This window comes from Rhodnius prolixus, unplaced genomic scaffold (genome assembly GCF_049639745.1).
Source record: "Rhodnius prolixus isolate KJV_2025 unplaced genomic scaffold, Rpr scaffold_10, whole genome shotgun sequence".
In the NCBI taxonomy this organism is placed as follows: Eukaryota; Metazoa; Arthropoda; class Insecta; order Hemiptera; family Reduviidae; genus Rhodnius; species Rhodnius prolixus.
In genome coordinates, this window is record NW_027411615.1 from 19,165,931 (window position 1) to 19,189,739 (window position 23,809).

A 23,809-nucleotide genomic window follows, 5' to 3' on the forward strand; every position below is an offset into this window, starting at 1 on the left:
TTATTTCAGGTATTCTTTACGTCCAATTACCGATCACTTGTCCTTGACTGATAGCAAACATACTACCATAATGTTGACCACAGTTACACTGGCGTTATTGTCATTAAGTTTTAGGAATATAAATTTGCTTCTGAAAACAAGAAGGATTGTAAAAGCAACTTCCTTAAAATAATCTCTGGAATTCTGTAAAGATTCTTTGTCCATATTATCTTCTGTAAATTTTTGCATAGCTTTAATTATATCACTTAGATTCTTTCCCATTATTTGGGATGGTTTGCCCTGCTCTAATAATAAATATTTTACTACAGTCCTTCTAAAGTTTGGCTGCAGTTGTGTTAGAAATTTTTTCTCAGTATCCTTAATCAAATCAAACTCATCGTTTTCCTTTTTTTGATTGTCGGGATATTCTGCAACATTTAATTAGTTGTATTTCCTGCAGTTCTCTGGTGTTGCAGTTCCTCTCTAACATCCGATTAATACTTAGCCTCTTTACTACGCTCCCAATGCTCCTCAAATATTCTAGGTATCTTCGAGATCTAAGCACTCCTAGGGAATCCTAGAGAGAGAATGAGTGAGAGTGGAATCAATAGTCCTTATCTTCTTAGAATCCCACGCACTCCTCCTCGCAAAAGCCACTCCCAATTGGACCCAAATTAAAAGGTTTAAGCAAACTCATCCTTCTAATTCTGGTAACTACCCAAACTTCCGAGATTAAAGTGTAGGGATTAGAGAGTCGCTTTGAATAACCACTCTTTGGGTTGGGCATCAGATCATTTCTTAGAATTCTCCATATCATGACATGCCACGCTCCTTACACCTGGTGGTCACCCAGCCTTTCTGGGAACCCCCCTAAGAAGAGAGAAGGGAGCCGACTGATCGGTGTGGCCAACCACTAACTCTTGATGCTTCCTCTCCTCAGAGAGGGTGAATCTGCTCCCCAGCCAACATTTACATAGTCTTTCTGGGTATGTCAAATGCCCTAGAAAGCATTAACTAGGAAAAGGCTTGGAGAGCCAAGTTCATCCCCGTGCAGTCGATCCTTAAATAAGGCTAATAATACCTTAGATTTTAGATATGGCTAATAATACCTTAGTTTTTAGGTAAGTCTAATAATACCTTAGTTTTTAGATAAGGCTAATAATACCTTAGTTTTTAGATAAGGCTAATAATATCTTAGTTTTTAGATAAGGCTAATAATATCTTAGTTTTTAGATAAGGCTAATAATACCTTAGTTTTTAGATAAGGCTAATAATACCTTAGTTTTTAGATAAGGCTAATAATATCTTAGTTTTTAGATAAGGCTAATAATACCTTAGTTTTTAGATAAGGCTAATAATACCTTAGTTTTTAGGTAAGTCTAATAATACCTTAGTTTTTAGATAAGGTTAATAATACCTTAGTTTTTAGAAGTGGTGGAATTAGAGGAGGGCAGCGGTCTGTGAAATTGCTAGAATTTAATTTTATTTATGTTTAAGGAATTTTTGTTTTTTGTTTTTAAATGAAAAATTTGATTCAAAGAAAATTTAGAAACAATAGATATGATCCAAAGTAACTGCAATGACGTGTTGTTAAGTGCGACATGTTACTTACGATATCTCAGGAGTGGATCTAAGTGACGACAACTCTCAATCCAGAAGGCGGAGCTTTTGAAATACGTCAGAGGTTCATATTTAAATTGTTAGACCATACAGATATTCACTCTTGTAAGTTTTATGTAAAACGCTGTTAATTTAGTGAAAAATCAGCCAATTAGAATTTGGTAAAAGTGGAATACTATGCAGAAAATGTTGTGCACACATATTTTTACAAAATAATGAACGTTTATTATTTCTTATAACTTCAAATAATTTCTCCAAGAAGACAAATAAAGAAACATTTTATTATTGACATAATTAACTAAGAAACCTTGGAATACTGACGTCCTTTATCTCTTGTTGTTAATTTTAATCGCATGTTGTTACTATATAATAGCTTTTATCCCCACTAATACATTTAGGTATGTGTTTGTGCACACGTGTGTGTTAATGTACCTTTTGTCTCTTTCTACTGTTTTATAATTAATAAGAAAACATTCACAGAAATAAATATCAGCAACGAATTTGGTGTTTTAGTTTTGGTGTGCCAGATAGATACTTGAATTACTGGGGAAGCATACATGTGGATGTCCTTCCAAGCAAAATAGCATTTTTTCTTCTTAAGAAGTTACTTCCAACTAGAATTAGAATCACCAAAGACGCAGGGTGAACAAATAAATTACTTAGTCATCATGAGTTTTGGTAGAATTAATTCTACCAGAATCTGGTTTAATAAAAAATAAATCTATTTTCAATAAAATGTATTTTCTTATTATTTTTGTTTGTTTTGTTTTCTGACCTTACTTACTGACAAGTAATATGCCTGATTTCTTTTATAAAATAACGTAGGTCTTCCCTAGAAGGCCTGGAGTATCTTACCTCCTCTACTGCTATTACGAGTATATTTTCTTTCCAAATTAAAGTTCAAAAAATTTGATGATTACTATATTTAACCTTACTCAAGTTTGGGTAACCTCCCAGCAACTTCTTCTCTCAAATGACTATGGTATTTGCCCCTTCTGAAATCCACCGTTTCAGCTTAACTGCATGAGCAATACTTCAATCAACATTTCACACAATATCCAGAGAGCATGCAAGAAGTAATTGGTATTTAGTGCATGTTTAACAAATTCGCTGATTAACTTCAGGCACAAATAACACGCCCATATTTTCATATCTTGTCACTACGTAAGCTTCATTCTTTGAGTTTTCAGAGAGTTTTTGAGATGGATTTTCTTTTAGCTTCACTGCTAGCCTTTCTTAGAATCAATCAGAAATGATGTAGCAATGAGAAATAAAATACAGTGTTTTTAATATCTTTGGACAGCAGCTCTGTCTAATTAGTATTAAGGGATTTTATTACGATAGTGTTGTTTTATTCTTCTACTGACAGATTTATCTTTTGTTCTTTCAACTCCTCTGTCAGCTAAGAAGTAGCATTCTTAGATCCTACCTCAGAAATATCCTTTCTTATCTCTTCTGCTTATCCCTCTCCATCACTGATGTTAGACTGTTGCTACTATATTTCATATTATGACTAATTATTACACAATGAATAATGACAAAGCAAGATGACGCGAAGAAATCCATTGTATTAATTTATAGTGATTATAATAATTCATTCTTTTCGCCCTGACATGATTTATTTATTTTTTTAATATTATCTTTTGCTTTATAGCTTTTACATAAATAGTATAATGATAGATTTAATTTGTTCATAGCTTCGTGTAAAAGACTTTTTAACTATAAAAAACAATCATGAAAATAGATTATTGCATAAATCTGTTTTATTTTCTATTTATTTTCGCCAAGATTTCGACCTGAACACTAGGTTTACATTACCAAGGCTTTTACTGATTAATCAACAATTTTATATTAGTTTGAAGAAATTAAATAACTGTATTTATTTTTAATTGAATAATAAAGGAAATCGTGGGAGTCGTTTTGAAAAAAGTTGCAAAAAAAACTCAAAAATACGATTTAAAAATTTCCTGTGACCAATTTTGTCTGTACTTAGAATTAATCTTGACGTATTTCAAAGTTTGCGCAGCAATTAATTTTGTTTTGTCCCCTGTAGAAGGGGGAAATTTATTGACTTTTTAAATTTTTTTCCATTCCAAATTATTTAATTTACATTTGAATTAAATTTTTATTTTATTTTTGTTTATTAACGTGTCCTTCCATAGTTCATTATCGTTACAATTTGTATGATTTAGAACTTTAAACAAATATTTTGAATTTTTTGGTAGTTATGAATTTTTTTAAATCAACGTTATTCTTTTTTAATTATATAAAGGGATTTTCGTAATTCGTCAGACATGATCAAAATTTTAATTAAATAGTTTTAGTGTAGTTTTTAATTTTGTAGAAAATAAAGCAAAACAAAACAAAGGGTGCTGCCCAAATAGATCGGGTTGCTAGACACACAGCGTACCAATCAGTCAATCAAGATATATAGATAAAGTGGAAAAAAAAAAGAAAGAAGTCAACACCAATACTACACCATTGAGAGATCCTCAATTCGTCAGGCAAAAAAAGAAAAACGAAAATCGTTCCTAACACTAATACAATATGTCAACAAAATAAAATAAAATAAAATAAACCAAACCAGCAACAGAAACATCCAAATCAGAATAACAATATATCACAATCATATAATACCAACAAATAAGCGGGCAGAACAATCAAACTCATGCCCCGTAGATGTGGTGGTGGATAATGCCAATCGAGTCCACAATGATAGACTCCGCCAAGGCTTCCAATTCCCTCAGATCAATCCCTAGCTCCTGAAGGAAGCTGAAAGTCAGCTTAGGGATGACACCTCTGGCACCGAACCAGAGACCCCGAACCCGAAACTCTCGGTCACCGAAGTCATGGAACCTCTCTTTCAAGAAGGGGACACAACTCTCATATATACCTTTTTTTTCCAAGTCCACTTTCTCCGCCTGGTCCGGGTCATTGCTCTCGAATCTCACGGTCGGGTCGAGGACTAGGGCCGATCTGTCGCGGTCATGAAGGGCGACTATATCAGCATACCTCGTCGATCCCGCTGAGTTTAATTAAGTTAGTTGAGTTTGTAATAAAAAAAGATATTTGGTGCATAATTAAATATATGTTTTTAAATTTGTAATTTTTTAGGCAGAATATTCAGTCGATTTATTTATCGACTAATCGATTAATCTTTTCTTTATTCTGACATTTTAGAACTCTACTGTAATCTTCTTTTACCAAATCTTTCCAGGTAATTTTGTTTCTAAGACCACTTTTGTTTACGAGTTATTTTTATTTATTTATTTTTTTTTTAACATCTAGAAACCTTCTCAATTTAAACTTTAAAAAAACCTAGATTTCTTTTCTTTTTTTTTAACTTCCTAATTTTCTTTAGTTTTTCGTCTCTACATACTGGATATGGCGTAGTCACAGTTGAGAAATAATTATTCTATAAATCTTCTTTAGACATGTGTATGCTGTAGAAACACTTGTAATCAATGATAGCAATAAATCTGTTTTTTTTTTAAATTTGTAAATTCTGAAATATTGAGCGGACAAAATTCCATTAAATTAATGGATTTTCAAAAAAAAAAAAAAATGGCGACAAAGATTTACATTAACCGTTTATTTAAACACTGCATACATTTGATTTTGTACAGTTATGTAATATAATATTGCGTAGAATAATAAAGAGTAGTTCATAGTTTGTTTTTTTTTAACATATTTATTTATTAAAACTCTTTTATTTGAGGAAAGAGAATAAATAATAGTACATTATTACCAGTATTGTGTTATTACTTAGGTTGATTATTGCGACCCTATTAGGCAGTGTACCGTTTAGCCTAATAAATAATTATTATTTAAAAAAAAAGCAATAAATATGTACAAATCTACTTGCCTAATAGTAGATATCTCCACTTCTTATCCTGTTCCTAGTACAGTCTTATTTTGCGTCAGACAATGTAGTGGGGATAATGTGAAGGACCTTTCTAAATAGCTAGCTAGTTGTGTGGAATAAGTTCTCTGCGGATAGGAAATTATGTTTTGTATTCTCGTTATTTTGTTGTTTTATTAATATTATATTTCCTATATTAATTATTTAATTTCTGAAAGAAATATTTATAGATTTTAAAGTTAAAAATTAACTTAACGTTTGAAGGTTGTGTAATGTAGAACCAACTTATTGAAATAATGAGCCAATATTAAAGATAGAATTATGTGAATTTGTTTAATTCCAACTTCATTGAAAGTTTATGAACTACATTCAACTACAATTGTAGGATCATTTCATTTAATATCTAAACACTTACTTGAGCATCAGTGCTATAATAGAACATGGCAGATCTTGCTAACTGTTCCTCCTTCAAGGATTCCCTTTATTAGATGTAAGTGCTGCCATTCTTGCATAGAAGTGCCTCTATCCAACATTTCCTATTCAATTCACCAATTCATTGTTCTATGAAGTAGTAAAATGGCCTTGTTTTAACCCAAATTTGGTAGTGCAAACACTTAGTGACAGGTTAATGAGGAAAACGTTTACCAATAGATTCTCCTATGTTTTACCTTCAGGCTAATGTTAGGCACTACATTATTTTGAAAACTGTAATCCTAGGATAATTGTTTTATACTTCAAAATCCAAAAAAATCTCAGAAATTTTATTATGGTTCTCTTTAGTGAAAAATGAAGTAATGAGTTTATAATCAAATTAACTGGATTGAGGCCCATATCTCTCTCTTCATCAATAAATAATCCATTTTGAGCAGTGAACTGTTTGACCTATTAGTTTCTCTGATTCATCCAGTAGTTTTAATGCCAACTTCAGTTGGTTATTAACTTTTGAGCCTTATTTTTTGACAATGAAAGACCCCCGAAAATGCATGGATACAGGCAAAATATTTGTAATTTTTACTCTAATTTTATGGCGTGTTCATTATTTTTAAACTTTAAGAAGAACGTAAATGAATCATGCATATTTTTGTTTCAAATTATGTATCAGTAGAGTTGTAAACATATTGATTCTTAGTATGTAGAAGTATAAGTTGTGGATAGGTTAAATTATTTCACATAACTGGAAAAAAAAAAAATTTTTGAAGAAGAAACAAATACAATGTTTACGTAATGTACGTAATAAAATTAATGAGAGAACAGTTTTGATAAAGAATTAAATGAAAGCAAATAAAAAAAATAAGAGGTTCAGAAGAAAAATATCTGAAATAGGTTTGCAAGATAGACAGAAGAGAAGATAGTTCGAAAGAAAGACACTTTTAAGCATGATTCAAGGTTGACAAGTGACATTAAATTGCGACACGCATATTGATCTCGCAAAAACTCTCGAAAACTAATAAAACTTAGTTTTCAAGAGAAATGTTTTTCAAATAACATTGAAAGGTTAATGAGCATTTAGTTTGGGAAATTTAAAAAAATATCTGAGCAAAAGGCAAAAGCAGCTAGCAAAGCTTCAGTATTCCATTAACCATTTTGTTTGGACCAAAAAATTCGATCGATTTAGTTGATGCTTAAAACAGAACATCATCTATTTGAGGTTAAAGTGATTTTCATTATATTTGTTTTGTATTTAAAAACCTCGTCAATCCATTAAAATCCGCGCCTTTTAAACCTCAGTAACGCTTAATGCGCTGGTGACCCCCCACCACCTCTTAAAGCAATTAATGGAAATTTATGCCATTAAGATACATCAACATTTTGTCATTATGTATCACTTCAGTATATTCATATACGAGGTGTGGCTATTAAACATCGAGACTGATGGTGCTACAGAAGAACTATGCATGCGCCAAATCCTAACGACCGACAGCTGTGCAGCTTAAAGCCTTCTCTTTCGATTGCAGCGTCTCACGTGTTTGTAGAGAAATCTGTCTGACCGGAACCGTCGTTTGGGTAAGAGGTGTTAGTTTCGTTTTGCCGAAAACATGATACTACACATGTAGTAGAGCAATGAATTGTCGTGAAATTTCACATCAAAACTTGGTAAAACCGCTACTGAAACTTATCCTTTATTAAAAGAAGTTTATGGAAATGAATGTTAATCATATGCGCGAATTTTTGTGTGGTTCAAGCGTTTCCAAGATGGCCGAGAAGACGTCGGAGATGATCGCCTGGGTCGCCCTTCCACGTCCAATACGGATGAAAATATCGATTATAATTAATCAACATTACTACCGTGAGGTGCTTGCTCAACTCCGATGAAAGAGTAAGGAAAAAAACGACCCGATTTGTGGAAGAACAAGACATGGGTTCTCCATCAAGACAACGCGCCTGCTCACACTGCATTGTCCGTCTCAAGACGTTGCTAGCCAAGTACAACATCCCAGTTTTAGGCCATCCACCTTATTCGCCTGACCAAGCCCCGTGGGCCTTTTATCTGTTCCCCAAAGTCAAATCTGCATTAAAAGGAACACGATTTCTGTCCAATGAAGCTGTGAAAGAAAAAGCGGCACGCGTCATGCAGGAGCTCACAGAAAAAGACTTCCAGGACTGTTTCGAACAATGGTAAATTCGCATGGAGCGTTGTAGGGATAGCGGAGGGGTGTATATTGAAAGTGATAATAACTAAATATGTAGAAATTGAAAATAAAATGTTTTACAGCAATAGTCTCGTTATTTAATAGCCACACCTCGTATGTAATGGTGAGGCGAATACATTAACCAAAAAAATATTATTTTCCTACTCAACAAATATTCGGAAATAAAATAATCTGCATGCCAAAACATGCCTGTTAGTTATTAAGTGGGAAGTTTTAAAGAATAAACTCGTTTCAGTGTCTTTTTAGGCAGCAGTGAAAGCTGGATCTGTAAATTCTTTCCCAGCGTTATTTTATTTAACTCCTAACATATGCAGACATTCATTGGCGTCATTTGAACTTTAAAACCGAATTCTAGGGTAGCCTCTTACAGTTCTTGGATGAAACCTTACTAGATCTCTGAAAAGGAAAGAACACAAAATTATTTATATTTATTCTGTTAGTTCAATTAATAGTTTTATTAATAAAATTATTGTAAATATTAATTAAAAATCCATAAAGTATTCCTTTCTTATTTCTTTTTTTATTGCATTAAAACCCAGATCCAAAGGGTTTGAACTAAACCAGTGGATCTTACCCTTTTCCTATGCAGGATCCGTTTATGATTGATGATAACTAAGGAACGGATTTTTATGTATTTAAAAATGCCAAATATTTAATTAAAATATGCATTTATTTTCGTCAATTATGTGGAAAATATGTGATTTTCTTAAAATATTTTCTGGAATATTTAAGTAAAATGGACATTTTTTTTTATGAAAATGGAATTTTTTTTGGGGGGGGGCAAGTTATAATTATTTATACAAGAAAAGAACATTTTTACAATTTATAATAATTTATTAGGAACAAAATAATTTGTTTTTACAAGTTATAATGATTTATACAACAAAGAACATTTTTACTATTTATAAAAAGATGTGTTAAATTTTCAATTTTGAAAACTTCACTCTTCTAAATTGTTTGCAACCATATGAAATTTCAAATGTTGGAACGTAAAATGACGACGATCTGGGCGTAAGATGGACTTGTAACGACTAAAATCCTTTGAAATGAGGATTTTTAAGTTTGTGGAAAGGGATATCTGCTCTAACCAAAGCCCGACACAGATCTGTACTCAGAGTAGACTTACTTGATGATGGAGATGTAAGGAAGGCTTGATAGGACGTCCTCTCTTTCTTTCTGTTTTTATTCTCTATGTGCGATCCGATGGCAATATGTTGGGTGACTTGGGAACGTTGAGAGCAAGAAACGCGCTTGTCACAAGCTGTGCAGTACAAAATGTCTCCATCATTTCGAAAAAGTTCTGCTGGAAACTCGCGAAGATATTTAGCAACCAGTTGTTTGTTTGAGGCCGATGTTCGTGGCATTTCACCCAAAAAAGAATACACTAAGTGACCGAACGAAATGAATTGGACACTTCAACGAACGAGCTGAAAGAACAGACAACGTCAGACAACTTCAAAGAACTAACAAGTGCCCGTCACTGTTTAGCAGCATTCTGTGTAAATTACAATAACCATTGTACCCACTCTGATTCACAGCCCTACAGTCTGTGGTTCACAGTTCCTGTCAACCACCTCCCAATTATGAAAATATGCCCAAAATGAAAAATATGAAAAAATATGTACATATTTTGATTAAATATGTAGAAATATTTATTTATTTTAATCAAATATGTATAAATATGCGATAACATCCAAATATGTGAAATAAAAGTAGACTCAAACGGCTTAAAAAGTGTCATTATGAATACTTGTAGTTGAAAAACGTCTGTAAATTACCTAGAAAAAAATATGTAAATACATACGAATCCGTTCCCTAATGATAACTAACATTTGTGGCCTACCTGATTGGTCTTTAAAGAAAAAAAAATTAAGTGAAAACATAAAATAGATAAATAAATGAATAAAATCAATCCAGAAATCGATTCACTGAGCTGTGATTTATTAGTGATTCTACCATATTTTACTGCTGCTATTGCTTTGATATTATATTCCAAAGAAAATTGTTACAATTCATGGAATTACCTGCTTGACTTCCATTAGAGCAGTGAAAAGCATTGATTTCATTAAAAATAAATAAATAAATAATGTTTTTGGCATAGTTTATGTTTTTATACTTTATTATATTATTGTATTCTGTTTTTATATGTATTCAGGTAATTTCACGTTAAATTATCACAACTTACTCCTTCTTTCAGGTGTGAAAACTATACTGAAATCAGTTAGCGGACGCCTGAAGTCCAGCGAATTGACGGCTATTATGGGTCCATCTGGTGCTGGAAAATCTACTCTTCTTAATATCCTTACTGGATACAGGTATGTATAACAAGTTTACGAAATAATTATGTTACATTATATAGATTCTTAATTGTGGATACAATTATAGATAAGATGAAATAACTAGTAGAAGTTCGCCCCTAGTTGCAGGGTTGAACTCCCAAAAATAAAAAATAAAATCAATACATTTTGTAATATTTCATATTGAGATTATTCTAAAAAACTGAATATTAGAGTGGTTTCAAAGTAACTGATCATCAGTTTTTATTTAAATAATCTAGAAAATATAATAAACCACCTTGCTGACATAACTTGCGGCAAGATCGTTTTCAAATAAATGGAAAACATAGCAATCGCAAATATTTAGGTACACTTAAAATAAAATTTATTTTAAGTGTAGTTTAAACAGTGACAAAGGTGTAGGTTTAACAATTTAAGACGTAGTTATAATCTCAATGATATAAAATTTTACAGCAGAACATTAAGAGACAAATTTAATATAGAATTTGAGACTCTATTAAACGTTCTAGCATATCTATTTTACGTCATTGTCTGAAAACCTAATGATAAATGGACACTTAATTACACAGCTTATCTAATTGATAAATTAAAAAAAATTGAATTAAGAGTTTTATTTTTACAATAAAATAGGTTAGCTATGTTAGGCACAAAAAATATCTATCTACAACGTTGCTTCAAAGGATAGATACATTCTGGTTTGATGCAAGCACACCACTTTCACTTAAATGAGTTTTACAAGATTTAATAGGTCTAATTGTTGTCGTTTTATTGAATGGTAAGCTACGGATTCGTGACATAAGCCTCACATCAGCTTCTCAAGGCTAATTTTTCTGAAAGAAAATTATCAATCTGTAGAACAGTTTTTTAAAAAACATCTAGAAACCAGAGATATTAGAGGAAAATAACTGTATCTTTCCTAAAATGTTGAAAATTATATTCATAGCAATGAAACTGCGTTAGAGGTAGTTTTTTTTTTGACTGGCCATCATAGGTGAAAGACCATAAATGTGCAGTAATGGTGTCTTTATTTATCCCAGGAAAAGACTTTTTGCCAGGATTGTATGTTGGAGGAGAGAGAGATATCTGCGCTTGAAGAAAAAAAAAAAAAATAATAATAATGCAAATAAGCGTCCAGATTGTGTGGGAGAAGGGAAATAAAAGAAATCCTTCAAGGATTCATAAAACGTAAATTGAGAATCAAAAGGATTACGAAATAAGAATGACTGACAAATTTACGTGGAAATAAAAAAGGTGAGAGATTCCTATAGAAACTAGTCGACATGTTTTCAGAGATAAGAATGGAGAACTATTAGATCATTGGTAACAGTAGACTCCATAATATGATCGAACATCTTAAGTCAAAGGGAAAGAAAAGAATTGAGATAAACTCGGAAGAATTTAAAATTGATGTTGATGTTTTACATGATTTTTTCATTTAATAAAGTGACTAATCTCAAAGACAACAAACGATGAAATGTCAATATTAATGCAACATCTGGAACAATGATATAGGTAGGTTGATAATATTTTCTGATTGTACAGACAATAAATAAATAATGGTAAATAAAAAATATATAAAAATAAAACTAAAATTGAACGATAAATTTCATTTTCAAGATAGCCTGGCCATTTACCATTGATTATTTCTGTTAAATGCTAAAGGTTACATAGTCTGAGAAAGTGGTTCAAATAAGAAGTAAATTAATAGCAATCATTAAATAAAGCATTACCAGTACGTAGAAAGTATTCTACTTACTGCTAAAAAGCTGGAATTATTTACAATAATTGTAGATGTAAACGAGTACTATAATTGTCCATATTTTCGTTGAGATTACGCTAATAAGACAGGAGATACAGTAATTCGAAATATGAAGGAAATGCAAAACCCTCAAACGTTATCACCTTATATCCCCTACAAAAATACCGCTAGAAAGCTGGAATTAGGTACAGTTGTAGTGGTAAACGAGTACTGTAATTGTCTATATTTTCGCTGAGATTGCACCGACAGGACAGGAGGTACAGCAATTCGAAATATGAAGGGAATGCAAAACTCCTAAAGATTATCTGTAAGAATGATGGATAATGTTCTTGTGAATCTAATTTTGGAAAAATTAGTCTTCTAGAAGGGAATGATGTGGAAGTTTTTTAAATAGTTTTTACTCAATAATTATTTCCAATTTTATTGTTGTTACTATCTCTCTTATTTCTAACAATAAATCATATTTTATTTATTTATTTACAGAACATCCGGTATGGAAGGCTCAATAACAATAAACGGTGATGAACGTGATCTATCGAAATTCGCTAAACTCTCAGCATATATTATGCAGGATAATCAATTGCATGGCAATTTATCCGTTGAAGAGGCCATGAATGTTGCAACAAATCTTAAACTCGGAAATCAATTTAATCGGCAGCAAAAAAGCGAAATAGTAAGCATATATATTTGTAGTTTCATTTCTTTTCATGAAGTAATTTTGTTGTTTTGATTCAAAAATAATTATGTATATGTAATTGATGAAATATTACTAATGTAGGAAATCTTTATTGTTCTTAATAATATCAAATTAACTAAGGCTGGCTTACAACGTCTAGGTCCGAGAAATCGATAGTGTTTCATATTAATATGAGCATACATATATTTTCATAAAATCAAAATGGTATTTTATAAGTACATATGTTTATATGTGATTAGCTTGATGTTCTTGATAGACAATCATCCATTGACTACTACTTTAGACCATTTTTAAGTAATTAAGTTTTGGATGAACAGAGAAAAGAATGTCAGTGCCAGAAAATTGAGAAGACTTCGAAGATAAAATGAAATGTATTAAAATTTCGCAAGACTCTATTTGTGGGTATTGTTGTGATGTAAATAAGATTGGATAGATTCCAATGGTTAGCAGATAATTTTGATGTGGATAGTAGATTGATACAGTAGGTTTTGCTTTTATAGTCTACCCCGTAGAAGTTTCGGTTTAGAAATGTCGTAACAAGATCACAATAGTTATTATAAAACACAGAGGATTTGGCTTATCCCGATACTATATGTAATCTACTATCCTTTGTATGAACTAAAATTTAGGTTATAATATTTGAAATGAATAATTTATATAAATTACCTCATTTTTTTCTCTGTCCTCAAAACATTGCTGCACCTAGTTGTGCCACCCTGATCTTAGGAAAGCTAACCCTGAAGTTAATAGAAGTTATGTAATTATCAAGTAGTAAACAATTTCATTTTAATTGCATAATGTAATTTCATAGGTATAAGTTAAAGACTTGTAGTAATAAACGTAATATATAAATTGCAATATTAATTTAAAAAAGAAAATGGTTATGCATAAAAGTAAATAAATAAAAGAGAGAAGTATTTTGTCTTTTCGAAAATTCGAGTGCTGAAATCCATTAGAAAATTACATTTAATTTACATGTATTTAAAAAAGGCAGATGTTAGGAATAGGCATGTTTTACTATGTAGAAGAGTAAAGTATTAGGGGAGCCTGATGAAATGTTTATAGGGATGCATTTTTCTTTTGTAAAAAACTTTTCTTAATCTAACTTATGAAGCTTTTAATATTATATATTAGGGTAGAAATAACTTTTCTGGAAATCCCGTGTCAAGACCAGGGATGATGCCTTAGATATTTTTCGCCTAGGAACTTCTAGCATTGTCCGGTTCGCGAATTACCTGTAACAAGATTGAGCATCGGTATTGCTAGAGTCAGGGACTAAATGATAGCCACACACACACAATATCTTTTAGAAAATGTTTATTTGCAATTTTAATTTTTTTCTGACTTTTGAAAATATTGCATCAGACATTAAAATAAGGAATAAACAGTAAAATCAGATTAATTTATGAATGTGTCAATTTGTATAAAGCATATACTTAAAATAATCACTCTGATGTGGGACAAAATTATAGACACACCTTCAATTTTGGAATTTCAGCTCTCGCTTAATATTTTGTTGAGCATCTTCTGTTGTGTATCACTTCGAACATTCTATTTGGAAGATTTCTGTACAAATTTTGAACTTCTTCTTGCCCGATATCTTTCCAAGATGACAAAATTGCGATTTTCAATTCCTCATTTATCATTGTCGTAGACCTTCCTGGATAGAATTCCCCATAGATTTTCAATTATATTGAGGTCTGGAGAAAGAGCAGGCCAAGAAAGAGTTTCAATATTATGATCTTGGAACCAACTTTTTATTGTCCGAGCATTATGAATAAGAGCGTCGTTCTGCTGAAAAATATATTTTTCACCAGCCATCCCGAGAAACTCATTTTTTGCTTCTTCCAATATGTTCTTGTATGCTTCGGCATTAACTCTCCGAAGAAGAAATGTTATTTTGCCCTTTTTCAAAAAGCTTATGGATGCCTACACCATTATGGATCCACCACTCATTTGTCGTTTAGACAAAAATTTCTCTTCTTTCCCTAAATCATGGAAATAATAACGAAATCCATCCGGGCCATTTAAATTAATTTTTTTTTCATCCGAAAAAATCACTATATTCCATTCTCCCACCCACGACATGTGGTCTCGTGAAAAATCTAGTCGGCCGAATTTGTGCCTTTGTTTTAAGGCTGGTTTCGTCCTTAATTTTTTTTCTGACCAACGTGTCTTGCTTCTTTAAAAACCTCTTTACATTTTTTTACATTAGTGTAGACTCCAGCACTTGCTGAGTCCAATGCCCGAGCTGAGAGCGTAGAGTTTGAGGCAGCTCTTAAAATTAGCCTTTTTTCACGCTTCAAAAGAGCCGAAGGCCTGCCTGTTGACCCCCCCAACGCCATATTGTTCCCCAAATTTCAAAAATTTACTCCTCTTTATTTGGCGTCCATTTCTCTGGCAGACATACCCGATGCCGAAAGAGATTTGATTTACCTCCTTTCTTCGTCGCTAAAACAGTTCCCTCTTCCCATTATAAAAAAAAAAAAAAAAAAAAAATTTTGAATAAAAATGAAATAATAAAATAAGGTATAAAAATTGAAACACTGTGCACCATATTAGAAAGCAAATACAAATTTAACTGAAGCATTAAGTCAACAAAAACACGTGTGTCTATCTTTTTGCCCCACGTAAATATTATTTATTGTTTACAAATATTTGAGAATATAAATGTAAACTTTCATCTATCCGCAATATGCCAATAAAAGTTTGATATCATAAGGTAATAAATTATGAAAATACTCATTAAATTTAAAAAGAAAAATTCTAAAAAATAAATAAGATGCTTTTAGAGGTGTGTCTATCATTTTGTCCCTAACAGTAGGTTCCATCCTGGCGCTAATTATCTTAACTGCCTTAATATGCAAAATAAATAAATATAAATTTACTTTTAAGTTAATAAAATCAGTAGAGATTACGATTTTAATGCTCACAGGGAGCACCTTGCTTAAATTTTATTAGACAAAATGCGGTAAAATAACGTCCAGTGAGTGTTCGCATAAGACTTTTTAATTTTGTCTTAAGTTAAAATTGAAATATTAATAGAAAGGGAAAGTTGGATGAGAAGATTTTGAAAGAATTATGCACTTCTAGCAAGAGATGTTTTCACTTTTCACGTGAATTCTCTCCTCCCTCTTCTTTATTTCTCTCTCTCTCATAAACACACACACACACAAATACAGATACAAGTTTTGGTTATTCAAATTAATTAATTGACAATTCATGCATCAAGTATTGAATAATATTTTGAAGGTTATCTCATTTATTTCACTTTTGCAATAATATGAATTAGATTTAGTCATCAAACTTTCTCGTTAGTTTTTATTTCCTCGTACGGTGTACGCAAACAATTCAAAGTTTTTAAATTCACCCTTTCTTTTTTGTAAAAAAATACGATTAGGTCATCTGTACAAGAGACAAAAATGTTTTTTTTTTTTTTGTGAAAATTTGTTATATAGGATATTTTATGTATAATTGTATTACTATTTGCTGAAGTAATTAATAGTAAGACTTACCTAGTTTAGCTGGGTGACTTTTTGTAGCGAGAGAGCACTGACAGGAGAATGGCTGTGCACCGAAAAAGGCTCCGAGCCAGAGCACCAGTGATATCAGATGTTAAAGCGCCTTAATTAAAAACGTTGGTGAGATAACTCACACTATTTTCTCTTACTGTTCTATCCAAGTTAATTTTAATTAACCGATTTACCTAAATCATTTTTAATTCATGCGAACATTATAAATAGCTCTCTCATGGTAACGTTTTGTCTCACGCAATGTTATTGAGAAGACCACCCTCAGTTACCAAGTAGCCTTGAGAGCGTTGATAGTTTCTTCCTTGTGCTCTTTTATTCTGTTCATAGGAACAATACATTTAAAAAAAAAGAAGCTTAATTTTAATGAATTTCTTAGTTCAATGAGAACTGCCTCAATGTTATTTATTTCCGAACAGTATCAGTCAAATTTTGCAGGAAATAATATACTTTGATTGAAAATGTTTATTTTGAGAAAATTGCTAGTCATTAAAAATATGTAACATTTGAAAAGCTTATACTAGTTCATACTAATGCATTTTGCATTAAATCTAGTACAGAGAGGTGATAAAATAGAAAATAAATCTTTCAATCCTAGCGGTAAAGTGTTCTTTAATATCAGCATTTTTCTAACGAATAAAATTCAGTAAGTTTCACCTGGTCTTGAACTGAGGGATGACCCACTTACAATTCTATGCTCATATTTCTGTGTGATTATCCTAGTTTCATAATCTAGATGTGATTCTAATGGAATTTTATTTCTTAAAGTATGACTGAGTTTTCGTTCAATAAAAAAATTAAAAATGTAAGTCTTCTCCTTAAAATTAATTACACAATTATATGTGGTATTTTTCTTGTTTTTACAAAATCAGATTGTAGATTAAAGTAATTATGTCTATCCAATCCACACCATAACACGTACGCTCATAATGTTTCATTTTTTGTTTGTTTTGTTTTCACCCTAATTCATAACTTAAAACTTTATTAATAACGCGTGTTATTAGATTTTTTTTTTTCTTTCATCTAATCTTTTATTAACTATGAAGTTTGCAAATCTCTTCAGAATATTTGTTTGACAAATGACAATATATCATTTCTATTGCCTCAATCTTAAAATTTTCACTTAGCTCAAGTTTAACATTATTCCTAGGAAATAAGTAAAAATCGTCAAATTTTACTCTTCGTAGGCATACTAGAACATACTCAATCAGTCCCAATACAGCTGTTCATTATATTTGGACATTAACTGCACAGTGAAAAACCTATCACTTTTATCGTTACATATTCGTCGCCGAAATTTATTTATGGGAGTTCTGGCGTAGTGCAACTTGATGTGAAATTCAGAGCAATGTTAAGTTTTATCACAAAAAATACATTTTATTTGATCTAAAATGACGTAACTGATTCAATAAAATTATTTTCTGCCTAGACTAAAAACTACGTAAGTTTATTCTTGATCGAAATATGAGCTAATATTAAGGTACTCTCTCATGATATAACAGACTAATGAGAGATTTTTTTTAAAACAAGTCTTAGAAACTTTTGGAGGGAGATAAATCATCTAAATATCTATTTATATCCTCTTCTGGATATAAATTTAATGTAGAAGCACTACTAACAAATATAATAATTAACCTAATTATATGTATGTTATAAACAAATAACAAAACAAAAAGAATTATTAAAATTCTAGCCATCATCGTACAAAATAGAATCATCATATTATGATTTTGAAATCATCAATACAGTAGAATATTCCCCTTACATCAGAAACATACATATGTAGATGTTATGTACATATTCATAATAATTAAAAACTAATGTTACTTTGACCCATAAATTTATTAAATCGATTTGCTATCTCATTTAAGAAGGAATTATATCTTATCTGGAGGATATTTGTTGGACTGTGATCTTTCCTATTCCATTCTTTTGGATTTTGTTTATTTTTTTTTTTATGATCAGACCGAACAACATTCTGAGTAAAAATAATAATCTCCTTTTTTTTTCTTATCTTTTTTTAGATATAATTTATTTTTTTTATTCATTGTTTGGTGTTTTAAATTATTTATTTCCCGTAATTTAAAACTGAATTTGCAAAAACCTAATTTATTATTGCTTCTCATTCTGTGTAGTTAAGCATGAGTGTTGAGAAATATTCGCTTTCGAGTTATCCCCGAACATATCCGTTTTGAGGTCCCTGAAGTACTAGAAGACTTTTTTATTTGTTGCTTGTTAATAGAGATAAATATTAATCGAGTATATTTTTATCGAGAAATGACCAAATTCACAACAGTTTTTATTTTTTAGCCATTGTTTTATGTAATCTATTCAAAACAAAAATAAACTACAGAAAATGTTTTTGTTTTGTCTTTTCTTTTTTATTTTTTAGAAAGTAGAAGGTTTACGTAACAGAACATTAATGAATAGACACCCAAAAAAATGAATAGCCGTATTGGATTTATAATTTAGAATAATTATTCACTTTTACTTACTTTCACATTCGCATGAGTGTGACAATATATAACGATTCTTGAAAATTAACTAAACACAACTTTATTTTATTTAGCCAAAATTTCTACTGGGAGATATTGAGAAAATATTCTTTTACATATTCAATTAATTTTTTTTTTTATAAGGCATTTCATCATCTGTCTACCGGAGCTTTTTTCAGTGCACTGCCAGCCACCGGACAGATTTTTCTCGTTACAGACAATACCACCGTCCTCATCACCAGACATAAGAAGCTCCTTGAAAAAGAAAATAATGTTTACCCATTCTTTTATTATTATTATTTAAATTGTTCACCATCAAATTTTATTATAATTATTATCATTATTTTACAGATCCAAGAAATTTTGGAAACTTTAGGACTACAAGAACATGTAAAGACTATGACATCAAACCTTTCTGGTGGTCAGAAAAAACGTTTGTCCATAGCTCTTGAACTTGTCAACAATCCGCCGATAATGTTCTTTGATGAACCGACAAGGTAAACTTTTTCTTTATCGTAGAATTTGATTGGTAGATAATGTTGTACAAAAATCTCTGGTTATTTGTTTTCGGGTTCTCCTCTCTGTCAGCATTTGTTTTTGTTTGTAAAGAGTAGCTACACTTGAGAAACGTACTGGGGATATTCCACTAACAAATCTACGCTTCATGGCCACCAGACCAACAGCCACCCCTGTGTCTTTAAACCAAATAATTCTTAATATAAATGTTGGTTGTTGATTTAAGTTGGATTGTTGCAGGAATGTCTAGATTCTGAAAAAGTGCCTATACATTTTAACACTTTAACTTGAATTACTCACTTTGTAAACCTTCAAATAAATGCTAGCACATTTTCTTTAAGTTCAAGGTACTAATATTGCGACAAATATAAATTGGCTATCAGCGAAGTACTTGATTTGAGAGTTTGTGATAACAGATTTCTGTTTTTGATTTTGATTTTTTAATGGGTTCGAACGCAAAAATTATTCTACTTACTAAGTTCTTTAAAGTTAGATACTAATACAATTTTTAATTGATCACATTCTGAAAATTTATTTTGGTTATTTTAATCTATGGAATCTGAGCTTTGGTTTCATTTGAAACTGATGTTTATTTCTGGTTTATTACCACTGGCTACCACTATTTACGATATTTAAATTTCAGTTATAAACCGGAATATAAAATCAGTAATTTCAGTATATGAAGAAATTTGTTCTTTTTAAAGCGAAAGGGAAACGCCCTTATATTTTTTATTTGTATTAGTTTTATAAATTATAGTTTTTTAAATTATTTATGAATATTTGTAATTTTGTTTTTGTTTTTCAGCGGTCTGGACAGTTCTTCATGTTTCCAGTGTATTTCATTGTTAAAATGTCTTGCAAAAGGAGGTAGGACAATAATATGTACCATCCATCAACCCAGTGCTCGTTTGTTCGAAATGTTCGACCATCTGTACACTTTGGCCGAAGGACAGTGTGTATACCAAGGTTCTACTCAACAACTCGTACCCTTCATGGCAACATTAGGACTTGTTTGTCCAAGTTACCACAATCCCGCCTCGTTCAGTTAGTATTCTTTTTTTCGAACATATTGCCAACTAATATTCTTTGTTACAAAAATAAAAGTCAGGTTTATAACTCAAATAACTTGTTTAAAGACTTAAAAGCTGATACAATAGTTATTTCTTTATTATAAATACCATTAATTATCGCTTTTGTTAGTTTATTCTCTCTCTATGGAGCAAAGAACATCTGCAAAGTTAATTGTTTTATTAGAAGACTTTTTTTTTAAGGAAAGATATTTTAAATTAATGAATTAAATTTTTAATTAATTAAAAAAATAATGTTTATTATTTATTCCAATAGAATCAACAGTTATGATGATGTAGTTAGATAGTTAGCTTCACAAATTTATATTACCCTGAAGAATGGAATAAATTTGTCGAAACGTCATTAGAAAACGCAATTTATCTGTAAAAAAAAATTAATTGACCGCTCCTCAATATCCAATGAAAATGCAGTCTATATTGTTATTAATTCTAAAATTATCTTCTGATGTTTACAATAATATTGAAGTTTAGTCAGAAGTATTGATATGAGGACTTAAAGTTTCATTATCTAAGATGTTTTGTTTAATTGTTTATTTAGTTACGATCAAAGCATTTATTGCGATATTAGCAACAATGATAATAACATATAACGTCCACAACATACTCTGCTTGAAGAAGTTACCCAGAAACTCCAACAACTTTTCACCATCTATAGACTCTCGTCGTCAGAGAGGATATCGCGAGACCGTTTTCCACTTAATTTGCCCAATTTTCTTCTTTATTATTTTTTTACATTACTTTTTATTAAAAGTAATGACGTTTAGGCTCTACTGGCCAATCAGTTCAAAAATGAAAATAAATAATTTTCAGCAGAAAATGTGTTATTCTGAAAAAATAAATATAAATACATTTAGAATGATGTTCTTAAAAAAGTGAAATACTTACATTTTTTTATTGGGTATAAATTTAAATACGATTGTAATGGAATAAATACAATAAATGAATACAATTAATCGAAACAGAAATTATCGATACTAAATTTATTGTTGTTGTTGCTACTAGGAGAAAAAGTGGGTTAAACTACTGCAATTAAAATTGTTGCTACATTTTAATAATTGCAATCTTTTTACCTAATAGTAGTATTAATAATTGACCTCTTTATCAAAAGCGATTTTGAAACATTTTTGAGGGTTAAAGTAAAAGGAAAAATTAATATTTACTAACAAAACTACGAGTATTTTAAAATTTTGCATTAGCAAATGGTATAATAAAAAGTTGTTGTTTGCGTTATACTGTGTCTATTTGTTAATCAATTGACTTGTTCTAAATTATTATTTATTGAATTAAAGTAAAACCAGCCGTCTGTAACTCCTGTTGTGTGAAAATATATCCACTCTTATATGCTAGATGTATAGTTTTGCATCTAATGTAAAGTTCTGTACGAATGAATTATTCTTGGAATTCCTCAAAACTGTAATCGTTTTAAATTGGGATTTACCAATATAAATCAACCTTACAGTATATGCCTTTTTTTTTTAAACAGAATTATTGGAAAGCATATATTATTGGTATTTAATTTTAATTTTGGGTTAGGGCAACAAATTATGCAACAGCAAGCCTTTTTAACGCATCAAATGATTAAATATAAAACCCCTCATATTTATATATATAAAAAGTATTTATATTATCCATATTTAGTAGCTAAAAAAAGTAGTTGAAAAATTGATTGAAGTCAGATCGATTATGAAATCCAAACGGAATATTAAGCATGCCTGCATATTCGTTTGTTCTTACATTTGTCTTAACCAAAGTACTTCAAAGTATAGATTGTAATATGTAATGAAAACTTAATTTTGAAAACGTTAACATTAGCAACTCTTCTTCACACGCTGCTATAAAAGCATGCTTAAAAGAATTTAACTTGGGTTGAAATAATCTTTCTCTGATTTTTGAGTATTCAAATAGATTATTAAGTAAAACCTAAAGTAAAACAGTTTTTTAATGTTCTATAAACGGAACGTAGCAGTAAGACATTTGATGTGATGGTCGCAATATACTATGTTGAAATCCAACTGTAACTTTATAAACGATTCCACACTATTTCAGGACCTTCAAAATGAATAGAAAGAAATCAATATAAGGCGGCAAAAAAATAAGATACAATAATTTATCTTTAATAGTTTCTGTTGTGTTTTTATTAATGATCTTAAATTTATCTTTCAGTTATTGAAGTATCATGCGGTGAATATGGAGATTATGTTCGCAAATTGGTAACAGCAATACAAAACGGCAAATGTGACATACAGACTGGTAAACCATTTCCACAGACAGAACAATTAAACAATGCTGATGTTGATAAGAAGATCAATTCTGGAGCATTACCAATGCCAGCCATGTCACAAGAACCTAATACAAATAGCAAAGGCACTAACAATATGTTGTTAGCTTATGCTCATAATGATATCGCAAAGGATTCAACTCCTAAGAGTTAGTAATTTATTTCTTTCCTCAGTTTGGTTACAAAATAAAAAAAAGAACTTTTTCTTTTTTTCTCAAATATATTTAATTTAGGGAAGGAATTACCACTGTGGTTAGGTTATTCTGGATTCCAGTGCGAAGATCCTGGGTTCGAATCCAGCTGCTGGCTTTTAGATTTTCTTTTCCTATGAGCTTCTTACAGCTCACTATCTGGTGTTAAGATAGTGTTTTCTGTGACATCAGAAAACTGTCCGGAAGACGGCAGTGCATTGAAAAATGGGTTACTGGGCGCCAGTAACCTCTGATATTAATGACGCGCCTTTAACAATAATAATACTAATTATAATTACAAATATTTATTTAATGTGAATTGCCTATGGACGAATTATACGTAAAAATGAGTGCTGATTATTTTCTTAAAAGTTATTGTCTGCTACAATGTTTTTAATTAAATTTAATTTAATTTTTGTATTTACAAAAAATAAGGTTTTAAAGGCAGTTTTGAAGTGAACCGTCAGTGAGACTAAGGACCAAGGAGATGGCTTTGTCAAGTCCGGGTATTTTGAAATATAAATAAATGATAAAAATTCCTTTTGGATTCATTACAATATTGTAACATTTGGTTTTTTTATGTAACTTTAATACATGTAGTATACTACGTTTTTGTGAACGTAAAATTCTTTTTTTTTTTTTTAGATTAGAATACTTTTAAATTAAGTAACAAATCGTTAACTAGTTTTTGTGTACTTAAAGCAAGTTTATTTTAATACTAAATGATTCACTTTTATCAAGCCTAATAAGAATGCCTGTGCAATGCGTTAACGTAAATTCAAGGATAATATTTATAAGATCAGTTTGTACTCGACAGTATCGGATGGTATCCTAACAGCAGTTAAA

The 23,809-nt window shown here is 30.6% G+C and overlaps 1 protein-coding gene across 2 annotated transcripts in view; it reads left to right on the forward strand.

The window, feature by feature from the left end:
- Positions 1 to 23,809, forward strand: part of LOC141456739 (ATP-binding cassette sub-family G member 4) — a 57,113-nt gene that overhangs the window by 27,507 nt on the left and 5,797 nt on the right. For both annotated transcript variants that reach the window (XM_074132992.1, XM_074132991.1), the window contains 5 exons: positions 10,310 to 10,427; positions 12,652 to 12,841; positions 19,242 to 19,387; positions 20,212 to 20,450; positions 22,658 to 22,921. In XM_074132992.1, the coding sequence (XP_073989093.1) occupies positions 10,310 to 10,427; positions 12,652 to 12,841; positions 19,242 to 19,387; positions 20,212 to 20,450; positions 22,658 to 22,921 (957 nt within the window). The remainder of the gene's footprint in view (positions 1 to 10,309; positions 10,428 to 12,651; positions 12,842 to 19,241; positions 19,388 to 20,211; positions 20,451 to 22,657; positions 22,922 to 23,809) is intronic.